The following is a 13,017-nucleotide window of genomic DNA, read 5'->3' on the forward strand; positions in this document are numbered from 1 at the left end:
GCATTTTGAGCTGCTTGACAGTAAGACAACTCTGTCATCTTTTATTAAATTCCAAGCAGCTAGTTCTCAATAACTAAACTGGATAGCTGTGCTTATTAGCTCTTAGTTGTAATTCTACAGGTTTGTTCTTTTTTATTTGCTTTAAAGAAAATTGCAGAAAGGAGCAGACAACATAGCAGTAGATACATCTTCTAGGAATCTGTGTTTCCCTGAACATATGTACTGTTCATCAAAAGGTTGAATCTGTAACTTTGTTTGCACTCTTTGTATTGGGGACTGTCTCCCCTTCTGGGCCTGTCCATTTGTACGAGGAAATTCTATCTTACCATTCTGAAAGTGTGCCTTTTATTATTATTAATATTTTGCTATGTACTTATTTATTTTACTCCTCCTCTAATGGCCACATACTCATTCTGGGAAGGAGCAAATAAGCTTTTAACCACACCTATAATGTGAATGTCAAAGCACTGAGGAGCAAGACTTGCTATGCTGGTGTAGTCTGAACCTTCTAGCCTGTGATCAATGGTTGGAGACCCTGTGTATGACTATAACACAGTAATTGAGCTTAGTTTACTGCGGTATAGAACCTTTGCAATAAGATCCAGAAGTTCCACTAAGGCAAACGGGAAGTCCACTCCACCAGACAGCACAGGTACTTTTGGGTAGGATTTTGTAAAATGGCTAATTAACTCCACTGACAAGATGCTTATGTGATGAGACTTCATAGTCTATTGCAGTTATGTGGTGATACGTGCTTTTAAGGAAGGTCCATACAGTGAAGGAATACTTAGATACCAGATAACTGCTCCTATCTCTTCTGGGTTTTTTCCTCCTTGTATTTTTTCCTTTTGATTTTCTAGCACAGTAGGTTGCTGCTCCCCTCTCAAGATTTTACAGCACAGCTCTGTATTCAGAAACCATTAAAGAGCATTATAATGTTGCTGAAGAGCAAATGGGGAATTTCTGGAAGTGGTAGTTGTACTTTTAAAATTTTTATTGTCTGTGCTTCTGCTACCCTATGACATTGCATGCTAATGGAGACCCTGAGGGCTTCCTGCCAAACTCAGAGTTGAAATTCGTCTTAGCAGCAGACAACTGACTCATAGTGTTGTAAATGCATGCTGTGGAAACTGTCTTACCTTTCAACACGTCAGCACAAACGAAAGTTTGTTTGGTTGCATTGTCTTCTCTAGCTGTGGAGATTTGCAGTTCCCTTGTTAGCTAACAGAAGCTTCACTACATACAAAGGAACTTTTTGGAATTAACTTTTGGAAATGGACACAAACTTTCTTTCTTCTCCCAGGTGGATCCATTTCACACCTTGTTTGGAATTGCTGGACTGTCTTTATTAGGAGAAGAACAAATTAAGGCTGTCAATCCTGTCTTTTGTATGCCAGAAGATGTCCTTCGAAGAATAAATGTACAGCCTGAGCTTGTAAGCTAAGCCTCGTAGAGAAAAAAGGTTGATACGCCCAGTTGCTTTGGTTTTACGGATTTAAGTCATCTCATCTCTGAAACTGTTAGCATATTCTTCTCTGAGATGTGTTTACATTATGAAAGTAAAGCAGTAGCTTTGCTGTGGGTTTTATCACTTTGTAAACTGTACCAGAACAGGCTGGTTCTAATAATGTAATGTGTAACATGTTCTTTGGTTGTATATAAGAGATGTAGAAACATTTCTGATCTGTATCTAAATAAATGGGCCTTTGCTTTTTGTGTTTTCAATATTCAAGTAAAGCAATAGTGTGCTGAATTTTTGTATTCTTGTGATACCCATCATGCCGGCATCTGTCTTACATAAGGATGTTTTGATGGTGGATCACACGAAGCACTTTAAAAGAATATGAAAAAAAACCCAAACAAAGCCCTACTTAAGCCATACACTTAATGCCACACACCTGTGTATTTAATTCTTCCTGTTCATGTTTGCCACCATTTTTATATGCTGAGAAACAAGCTTTGTCTTATGTTAGTAATTGATACCAGTGAAAACAAAAATTACGATTCCATTAAGTATATAAATGTCTTCATTTATTGATGAGTCTCTTAGACAAAGTTTCGCTGATAATTTGAAGTGGAACATGCTTGGAGTTTGTATAGTGAAACTTGCTAACATTAGGCGTTTGAGAGAAGGTCTCTATAGGACAGTGACTTGTAGCTGAATATAGAGTTGATCCTAAATTTGTTGCTGCATTGAAATCCTGCTTTTGTAGCTCTTAAGACAGTAAAGCTGTCTTAAATCAAGTTTGCCAACACTTGATTATGATGTAATTGAGAATAAAACTAGCTGTGGAAAATACTTGTTCTCTGAAGGATGAAGTCCTCTTTGTCTTCACAGAAGCCCTAAAATTGCCCCTTAATTTACATTCCACACACCCTGGCTGAGACTGAATGGTATTCCAGTTGAAGTATACAGTAAAAGGTAATAATGAAAGGGAGGAAGTCTTTTATAATCTTTCTATGTGTGCTTAAGAAAGGTCTACAGGTGTTTCAAACACAGTTTTAAAAGCCAGCTGGTTAGTTTTATCAAGCCTATTCGTGTTAGTAGAGAGTACGCTATAACTGGATAAAGTAACTTTTTGGTAGACCTTTACTTGTAGCAGATTTCAAAGAGAGAATGTGTATTTGAATGCTGAAGTATGTCTAATGAATTTTTTTAAGCCTTCTCTGCAGGCTTTTAGATAAGGTAAAAACCCTACTCTTTTTAGCTGTCTAGTTGCCTGATGAATTCTTTGGTCAAAGCCTGGAATTAATTTCTTTTACAAGGTTTGGAAAAAAGTTGCAGTAGGCTTTGTGTTGAGTGTGAGGGAATGAGAGCACTGATCAGGTTTTACCTAACTGTAAAGTTTAACAGAAAATTTTAAAATAAATTTTTCTCATTCCAGGTTACCTTTGCAAGTGCCACTTCTCATCTAAGGAAACACCGTTCAGTACATAGGAGTTTGCCATTTTTTCCATGTTGTGTAGACAAAATAATCTTCTTCAGAATTTCTAGACTTTTATTGACTGAGACACCCTGGGAATTAATACGTAGGTGATATTGCATGGTAGTGTAGAACGTTTCACTGTCAATTGAAATCCTAGTAATATTCTTGGAGTTTTTCTCTGAAGAAGGTCTGGTCAACTTCATTTCAGAAATCAGCTGTGATTTGTAAAGATATTAGAAGATTATAGGTTAAAAAAGGAGCAAGCATGTGGACAAACTAAAATCTTCTTAAGAATATTCCTCCATTCTTTACATCAGTTTTTAAAAAATACTGTATTTGTGGAAAGAGAGCCATCACAATTTTACTTAATGCAAACAAAATCACATTTTCTGCTTCATGTACTGTGAAAAAAATCAGTTGCCCAGTGTGTCTCTGTTAAGACTTATGTCATTTTGGTGCAGATTACATTGTTACTTCCTACCTCTAGTTTGTTAAAAGTACTGATAAGATTTTTTTTTTTTCTGAGCTTATGTAGTTAGAAACTTTGCAGTAATTAATCTACTCTTCTGAGTCTTCAGTTACAGGTCCTTTATTAAAAGCTTTCAGAAATTTGTACTTTCATAACTTTTTTTTTTCCCCATGGAAATCTTTATATGGAAAGATCCTGACATTATCTTAGTACTTGATCTTAAGTACTGTAGTGTAGCCAACATTCCCAGCAATGAATTTTGCAAGATGCTGTATGCCAATTTGTGAAGGAATAATGACAAATTCAGGTACGAAAACCTATGTGTCTGTAGATATGTTTATTACAAGAAAAACTTGGGAAGGGAGAGGGAGGGAGTCAACAGCTGTTCTCTTACCTTCTAAGAATATGGTTAAGTCCAGAGTTACGTGCTTTATTCCAAAGATGCTTCCTTGCAGTTTTGTTGAGACAGCTTGCTTAGGTGAATTCAGCCTTATGATTTGTGACCATAAGAAAGGAAGGAAGGTGGAAGATTGACATTCCTTTTGTTTGCCATACACTTGGATTTCTGTCAGAGAAGTGGAAAAGCTGTAACAGCAGCTTCAGGAGCCTGAATGCATATGGAAATTTCAGTGTAGAACTTGAAATTTAGGACAGTCACAGTAACTGAAATCGGCATCTGCTGTCTTCCATCCGTTGCTCTGCAGTGAAACTGAAGTTTCTGATGCTGAAATTGTCGAAGCAGTCTGATGAAGCTCAGTGCTGAAAGAGCACCTGCCGTTTCTGAACTGGGAGGCTTGGGGCAGTGCCTTACAGATGTCAGCTGGGGAGCTGCAACTGATAGAATTTCTATTGTAAAGCTGAATAGCCATCAAAATACAGCTGTCCACAAAGAGTTGTGGCATAATAAAGGCTGGCTTGAGTTTGGAGTGGTTTTTAGTGCATGTGTAATAAAACCCAGAGACAAGATGTTGCCTAGCCAAAATGTTAATTGAAACAGTTCTAGTGGTGTATACTACATGCCAATATACAAAATGTTGTTACTGTGTTGTAAAACATGCATAAAAGGACATATATTTAAGACAATTCTAGATGTACACAAGCTTTATGGTTTTTATTTGGATCTTTTGGTATCTGAACTCTGAAGCGGGGAAAACGTCTGTGAAGATCCCGCTAGAACAGCCTTTGAATGTTGAAGAATAAATGTGGGACAAATTATGTTTAAATGCTTTACTACTGTTTTAAAGAGCACAGCAGCATTGTGTTCCTGTTTCACCCTTTTATTGTTTGTAATTGCATATTGATAATGAAACTTGTTGCATGCCCAGCAAGCGTATTCACTATTGTATCATTTACACCTGTCTTAGTAACGGCAGCTTCACAGTTTTTCTTTAACGCAGCACCCCGTCCCTGCACCGGGGGGAGCGGGCGCGGAGATGCGGTACTCTGCCGCCGTCTCGGCAGCGTGCGGGAGCTGAGGCCGCCGCCATCTCAGCTCCCTGGGGCCTCGGTGCTGAGTGGCCGTAGTGTGGGTGTGAGACGTGCGCATGCGCGGGAGGGCCGCGGTTGCCGCCGTGTTGGGGGAGGCGGTGCTGGCGGGCGGGCGGTGGTTGAGGGTTGCGCGGTGCTTGCGCTGGGAGTGGTGGCGATGTTGAAGGCGGGCACGTGTAAGCGGGCGGCCGCCTCAAGCGCCTCGGAGTCCTGTCCGGGCCCTGGCTCTTCCACATCGGGGTTGGGCAGGCGAGTGGAGCAGGCGCCCCGCTGTACCCTTGGGCTGCTGCAGACGCCACGCAGTACGGCAGGCAGCACTGGTGACTTTTCCAGCGGCGGAGTGAGGCCGGGTAGCTCCAGCGGTGAAGGCCTTGCTCCCAGCCGGACTGCCAGTGGTAGCGGGGTGAAGCCGCCGGTTTCCGGAAGAGGAGGTGGGGTGCGGCTTTGCCATCTCTGTTTGGGTCTTTATTAATTTCTTTTATCCTTCTGCCCTCTTCGCTCAGGTTGGGCTTTGAAATAGCTGTCACAAGCTGTACTTACAAGGAGGCAGCTGCATTTCTTCATCTTAGCGACCGTTTTTTTTTTTTGTTCAGCCTGTCAGAGCAGTGGTAGCTGTTCCTCACGCTTCTTTTCATAAGTCTTTATTGTTTTCTTTATATAAACTTTTTAGATAGCAATACTCGAGTCCCGTGCTGGTATCAATAAACTGGCTTGAACTGCAACACAAGATCTGCTTTACTGGATACCTGAGCCACGTTCAGTTGGCTGTGGGTTTTGGTGTACTTGATTTTGTTTTGTTTTGTTTGTTCTGGAGGTTTTTTTCAGTTTGGGTTCGTTTTGGTTTTGTTTTTTTTTTTTTTTTGCCTGGCCTTTGACATAGTTTTAAGTGCTGTTATCCTTCATGTGTTTAAAGAGTGTTGTGGTCCTTCCTACAATGCAACGCTTCTATTTACCGTCCTTTACATAAAGCTGCTGTTAGCACCAGTCTTCAATCTCCCCTCTTGAGAACGAGACCACTCAGCAACTCCTGCATAGTGAACATGGGTGCATCGGACAGTTCATAAGACCTAATCCTACTATCAGAGTCTGTAGCTTGGCAGGCAGGAAAAAAAAAATTTTAAATTTTCTTTTTTTTTTTTTTTTAAGTGAAAAAAAAACTATAAAAAGAATTGGAAAGCCTTTTAACACTTGCTGAAATGTGTTCTGAAGTACATAGATCTCCATTATGCATAAATTGGGAGGAAGGTAACATGGTTTTGGGAAATGTACATGGTTGGTCATGAATCCTAAAAAAAACCCAAACAACAACCAAACAAAACTTAGGATGCTATTTGGAGTAGGGCTTAACTTATTTGTTAAATGTTGGTTTTAAAAAATATCTGTAGATGGTTTGATTTATCTAGTCTTTCAAATTGATGTTTTTGCCATATTATACCAGATTCAGTACATTGTAAGATAATAACAAAGTCTATTCTGACAAACTTCTGAGTGAACTTAGGCCAAAATCCAAGTGAGTGCTGTTTTTAAAAATCATCTATATGCACTGCAGTGCTGATTTTGCCACTCTTTAAAAAAGTCTGAACTGTAGTATTTTTTCCAACTGTCACAATTTTGTAAGATTTAAAACAAACAAACACACCCTCCCCAAAAAATCTGGTACTGGAAATATCTTTGCACCAACCATGAGAAAATGTCATGCGGTTAATGGGGCATCTGAGAGCAATATTGAAGTATTTTGTCTTGTAGATCAGTTTTTAACGTAATAGAAGGAACAGAAACATTTGGGTTTGCATGTCTCTTAATACCTGGAATTTTGTAAGTTTTAAATAAAATAATTCTGTTTATCTTTTAATTATTTTTTTTTTATCTTAAGAAGTGATTATCCAAGCTAGGTTAAGGATATGTTGGTTTCAGTCTTCTCAAGAGAACTGAAAATAAGTAAAATACTTTAAATAATTTATTGAAACTAAAGAATGATCTGAGGAAAAGAGACTTTGCAGGACTTAAAAATGTAGATAAGTCTTCAGATACGTGTGTAAAAGAAACTGAAGTGTAAAAACGCTTCCCAGATTATTGTACAATTTCTGAGAGTTGAACCCCATAAATTCAAAGGGAGATCATTCTCAAGTGGAGGAGTTTTTGAGCATGGTTCTTTTTCTTTTATTGTCCTTTTCTTAAAAAGAATGCTCAGCTTTAAAACAAATTTTTCATAAAGATGTGTGCAGTTTCAGAGACAGATTTTAAAACTGATGGACAAATGCAAGACAGAGCTGATTTATAGCATTCTTTCATAAATTTAGAATTTATTAGAATATGAAATTGTGCATTGTAAAGTGACTTCTATTGTATTATTTCAGTCCAGCAATGTAAACAAAGATTTTTATTGGCACTGCAAGTAATGTCATTGTGGAAAATAACCATATCAATACAGGCTTGTTTTCAAAACAGACTGATTTTTATTTAATTCTATATTTTTGAGAGCTTTTATAGATGACGTTAAAAGTTATTGCTTAGATATCTGTATTTCAGGTAAGAAAAATAAGACTTTCTAAGCTGTATATATATTGCTTTCTGAATGAAAACTATTTCAGTTTTTCTTTCTTTCAGTTAAATGCTGTACACTTTAATGTGTCTGTTTTCAAAAGTAGATGTTCCCTCCCTCTCCCTCCAGAATCTTATTTTGCAGACAAAAGTTCTTGTGTAGAGAATGCTAGCACACTGAATCTCACGAGTTCTTCTTCTGTGCGAGGCCTGAATAGCACATTTATAGGAAAAACACCTCTCTCTTCTAGTAGACAAGTTTGCAGAAGCCATACCCCTCTTATGGGACATTCAGGTAAGATTAACAACTCTTAAAGGAAATAGTCCTGCTTACATTTCTAACATTATTTTGATACAGTAAGAGAGAATCATAGAATAGTAGAATTGTTAGTGTTGGAAGGGCCCATTAAAGCCCACCCAGTCCAACCCCCCTGCCAGGAGCAGGGACATCTCCAACCGGATCAGGTTGCTCAGAGCCCCGGCCAAGCTGGCCTGGAATGTTTCCAGGGATGGGGCATCCACCGCCTCTCTGGGCAACCTGGGCCAGGGTTCCACCACCCTCAGTGTAAAAAACTTTTTCCTAATATTCTATCTAAATCTGCCTCCCTTTATTTTGAAATAATAAATACATTACCCCTCGTATTATTACAACAGGCCCTACTGAAGAGTCTCTCCCCACCTTCCCTGCAGCCCCCTTTGGGCACTGGGAGCCGCTCTCAGCTCTCCCCGGAGCCTCCTCTTCTCCAGGCTGAACAGCCCCAGCTCTCTCAGCCTGGCCTCACAGCAGAGCTGCTCCAGCCCTCTGAAACAAGATACTGAAATAAGTTCAAAACACAATGTGTTTTGTACTACAGAGGATGCTTGCCAATGAAAGGTGCACCCATAGGGAAAAATATTACTTTAGATACTGCGTAGATGTTTTGATATTGCGACCTCTTGTTACTTACTTTGCATGCATGTATAAATTACCAATGTAGTTAGACTTTTTTCAAATTGTTAAAAATGAAATTATTTTTGTGGACATGTTGGTTTGTGTGGTGACTGAACTGAAGAGCCCAAATTTGTGTGTATTTCTGATCAGTTTCTTCTTAGACTTGTAATGCATTGTACATCACATATCATGACATCATTCTCAAGTTTTTTGATGCAAGTTTTACACATTTTATGTTGGCATCTTCAGAGGCATAGAACACTAGTTCTTCAGAAGAACACTTACACAGTAGCTTATTGGGTATACATTTTGCAGTTCTTCTTCTGACCAAAGTTGTGTCGCACAGTAATGATGCCTTGTGCCATGTTAGCGGTATATTTGTGCCCTGGTATTGCAGAAGTAATGGGATTCAGACTTCTTTCACAGTCTAACTGATCATTATCCGTTCATTTTTTTAGTGTTGTTAAAGCTATTTAATGGTAATTTTCTGAAGCAATTGAATTATTTAAAAATTAATTTTAAAAAATTTAGCTGTTCCTTGTATACAAACTGGCTCTCCAGTTGCTACTGAATTGAATTATTGTTTTGCTAAATGTAAGTGACATGAAGTTTGTCATTTCCTACAGCTGTTGTGATCCACAGTGTTATTTGTGACCTCTCCAGGAATTGGGGAATCAGAGTAACTGTGATGTTGAAACCCACAGAGCAGATTTCTCTAGACTTCATGCAACCTGACAATGAAACAAATCCACATGTTCAGTTTCCTTTGGCTTTATGTGTGTGTTGTTTCACCTGGAGAAAAGGAGGCTCAGGGGAGACCTTATTGCTCTCTAAGCTACCTGAAAGGACATTGTAATGAGTTGGCTGTTGGTCTCTTCTCCCAAGTAACAAGCAATAGGACAAGAAGAAATGGCCTCAAGTTGCACCAGAGGAGGTTTAAATTGGATATTAGGAAAAATTTATTCACCAAAAGGGTTGTCAAGCATTGAAACAGGCTGCCTAGGGAAGTAGTGGAGTCACCATCCCTGCAGGTATTTAAAAGATGCGTAGATGTGGTGTTTGGGGACGTAGTTTAGTGGTGACTTGGCAGTGCTAGATTAACAGTTGGACTTGGTGATCTTAAAGGTCTTTTCCAACCTAAACAATTCTATGATTCTGTGTTTGTATGTGTGCATCTATATATTTGTTTATGCCTGCTGTTGATCAATCTTTTCTTGATCTGTACTGAAGAGAGCGTGTCCAGAATATCATATTCTGAAGAACAGTGGTTGGTCACTGTATTTTTTTCTAGTGTGACAAACTGAGAAACTAACCATCTTCCAGATAAAATTTGTGTACTTAACCATACCTAGTCTAAAATACTTATTATTATCTTCACCTTTAAATTGCTTTTAGAGTAAGAGTTAATATTATGATTAGCTGCTGATGATGGGCCAGGGATTGGTCTGAGTATAAGATTCAGAATAACAATTAAATTTTCAGCAGGCCTCAGGAGAAACTTTCTGTGAATGCTGTTCCAGACATCTTCTGGCCTAAAAACTTAGGTGGAATAAATGAAGGTTCAAACTCGGTTGCGTGCAGCATCAAAGATTTCACTCAGGTGGTGGCCATTTGCAGTTCAAACAGCCTTTTAATCTTCAGGTTCTTCGATAAACTCTGATTCTGATCTTCCCCTTCCAGATTCCTGGTAGGATTAGTTTTGATTCTTGGGGTACAAATTGAGTTTTCTCAGAAGAAAATGGCAGGTTCGGTGTGTTATGTCTTGTCAGAAGGATCAGTTTATTTTGAGAATACTCATATTCCATTGCTTTTTGAGAGCCAGTTCTCTGAAGAACAATGGAAGGTAGTGGTGGAAAAGAATGTAAATAATCGCTATGAAGCAGGTAGAGTTTATTGGTGTTTCAGGTCAGTAAATACGTCTATGCTGTCAAAGTCCAATACTGTTTAGATGTTTTTGGAAGTGTGAATGTGGCATGCCTTGTATATGCAAGTATTTTTTTTATTTTCAATACTTTAGACTTAATGATTATTTAATAATGGAACCTCTTCTGAACATTTAAGTGACTTCAAGTAGGATTAAGTTGAAGAATCTGTTCAATTCAGCTGTTATAAGATTTAGTTTGGCTTTCAGCTGAAAGTTAAGAAGACTGAGATCACGAAGGGTCTTTCCAGTATGTCTGAGAAGTTATACCAAAGTGTAGGTAGCAGCTGCTTTTCGTAGTGTGGTCATTATTTCAGTATTGCCCAGCAAGTTACACATTTGCTCATTTGAATAGCACAGTCTCACAGTCTTCGGTCACAGGTTTCCAAACAAAACATCAGTAGCTTCTCCAATAGAATTTAAAATAATCTAACACCAGTTAGCTGAGATACAAAAAGAAGCACTGTATACATATTCTTGGTCTTTCCTAGATTAAAATAAGTTCAGTATACCAAATGCATCACCTCATTAGTTAAATGTCATATTTAGGAAGTACTGTGGCTCAGCACTTAAAAGCAGTGCTTCTTAAATAGTGGAGCATCATTTGGTGTGTGTGGACTCTGTGACTATTGGTTAAGATATATTGTTGTACAGATCTGTGATGGCAAGCACCCAGAGAGAAGCTGCGGAGAAGTGGGAGGGTCAGCTCAGTTTGTCTAACTTCTTATCCCCCCAATTCTGATTGCAGGTGATACCTCATCTCTGACGCTGTCCTTATTGGCCAAACTGGTTTTAAGATAATAAAAATGGGAGTTTTTTAAAAAAACACCAGAATAGCAATGAAATTATTGAGTCTCAAGCGTACTGTAGAGAGAGATATATATTTTAGAAGAGTTTAGTAAGTTTAACATAAAATCAGATTAAACATATGTATAGATACAAGACATTTGTTTCCTCTAACTTGACGAGATCTAACCCACCGTGATCAGAGTTGTGCTTTTAGTGGAATATTAACTTACAGTATCTCTCTGCAGTTAGTACATCTGATTTCAACTAGTAGTAATAGCTACGCATTGTTTTGAATTTAAAATGGCAAATATTTAATAATAGCCATGCATTTTGGCGTGTATTAAACATAATCTTTAGTACAGAGATAGTGACTCAGCAACTGTGATTAATGAGTGGCAATCAGAAATGTTATTAGTTCTGACAATTTAAATGAATGCATTCTATCAGTAAGAATATGATGTTCCTACTTTGGGAAGTGTGCTTTGTCTGTGTGGTGTGGCAAGTAAGGAGTTCAGCAACCGGGATTTGTAATTTTTAACTAAGCTTGGTAAATTGAAAGGTCTTTCTGTGGTATGGGAATATAAACACATGTTTCACTTGGAATGTCAAAGTATGATTCTGTGAAAGTGAAGTAGTGGCTTGTAACTGAATATATGCAACTATTTTGCAGTTACATCATCATCTGCAGTCTCTGCTCATACTGTTGCATCAGTTATTGTAGCTGTAGTAGAAGGAAGAGGCCTTGCCAGAGGTGAAGTAGGAATGGCCAGTATTGACCTAAAAAATCCTGAAGTTATATTATCACAATTTGCAGACAATACAACTTATGCCAAGGTATTGTTGTGTACTGTATCCCTTACAGGCTAACTATTGTGACTTTCTTTCTTAGAAAAGCTTATGACTAATGGGAAATTAAAATTTAAGTTTGTAGAAGAAGTGTCTAAAAGGTGAAAGTAACAAGTTCTAGAAAATGTGCACGGTTGAAAGGACTGCTGTTTTCTTTACTGTGCCTCAGATTTTAGATAAAGAGAAAGGAATGTTTTGCAAGAGAAAAATAGCCTTTCTGTGAAAAATAGACTTTCTGAAAAAAAATAGTGTGTTTGAACTATGTGGGAGTGAGACGCCTTGTTTTGAAGAGTACTGGGCAATTGGTAGTAGAACTTGCAAAGGTTTTTCGTCAGGCAAAACAACTCTGAGAGGAGAATTCCATAAAGCGCGGCAGGGGAGGTGGGTAGGGTAACTACAAAGGGCTGGCTTTGTATGGTTGCATAAATATTCTTTCTCAGTTAGTTTGAAATAAAATTCTCTCAATTTACAGCCAAGTGTCCTGCCTACCAGCTCTGTATACTCTACATTGATTTGGAGAGTAATCTCTCTGGTTTATTCAACACCAACATTAATAAAACATCTTATTTAATAGTTTTATTGTAGTTACACATGCTAGAAAATACTGTGGCTTCTAGCATCTTTACAGTATTAAAAGAAATAAAACCAAAATTTAATTGGGAGAATAAGTAGGTATGACTCAGAATATAAACAGCTATTAAATCTATTTACTAAAATATGTGTTGTATAATGTATAATTTTTTATCATTAGTGCTTTTAAAGCTTGTCTTGCTCTTAACACACTTAAGTACATCTTGAACTTGGAAGCTACAGAAATACTTCTGTAATACACAGTACTAAGTATCAAAATGAGATGTGCACCTTGAAAATGTGGGTGCATGAGATAATGTAGACATTCAGATGATGATGTGGCATTACTTAAAAGCTTGAAAGTTAAAAACTCATTTGCTTGTACCTAGATAAAAAAGAAGTTCCATGTAATCAAAAGAATTATAAGACTAGAATTCTGCAAGGAAACTTCAGATTATTTTTATGGAAATTGTTTACTAATTTTAGTGGTTTCATAAAGATTACAGTTACTTCTAAGAGTAAAAGGCTTTCTTTT

The 13,017-nt window shown here is 37.9% G+C and overlaps 2 protein-coding genes across 2 annotated transcripts in view; both read left to right on the forward strand.

Moving 5' to 3' along the window:
- Window positions 1-4,720, forward strand: part of RABGGTB (Rab geranylgeranyltransferase subunit beta) — a 30,389-nt gene extending 25,669 nt beyond the window's left edge. The window contains exons 11-12 of the mRNA XM_086754120.1: window positions 1,304-1,435; window positions 2,339-4,720. Coding sequence (XP_086610246.1) covers window positions 1,304-1,435; window positions 2,339-2,347 — 141 coding nt within the window. The 3' untranslated portion in view covers window positions 2,348-4,720. The remainder of the gene's footprint in view (window positions 1-1,303; window positions 1,436-2,338) is intronic.
- Window positions 4,721-11,755: 7,035 nt separating this feature from the next.
- MSH4 (mutS homolog 4) overlaps window positions 11,756-13,017 on the forward strand; it is a 28,881-nt gene continuing 27,619 nt past the window's right edge. Inside the window, exon 1 of the mRNA XM_086753244.1 lies at window positions 11,756-11,900. Coding sequence (XP_086609370.1) covers window positions 11,829-11,900 — 72 coding nt within the window. The 5' untranslated portion in view covers window positions 11,756-11,828. The remainder of the gene's footprint in view (window positions 11,901-13,017) is intronic.

This window comes from Chlamydotis macqueenii, chromosome 8, assembly GCF_036417535.1.
Source record: "Chlamydotis macqueenii isolate bChlMac1 chromosome 8, bChlMac1.mat, whole genome shotgun sequence".
Lineage (NCBI taxonomy): Eukaryota > Metazoa > Chordata > Aves > Otidiformes > Otididae > Chlamydotis > Chlamydotis macqueenii.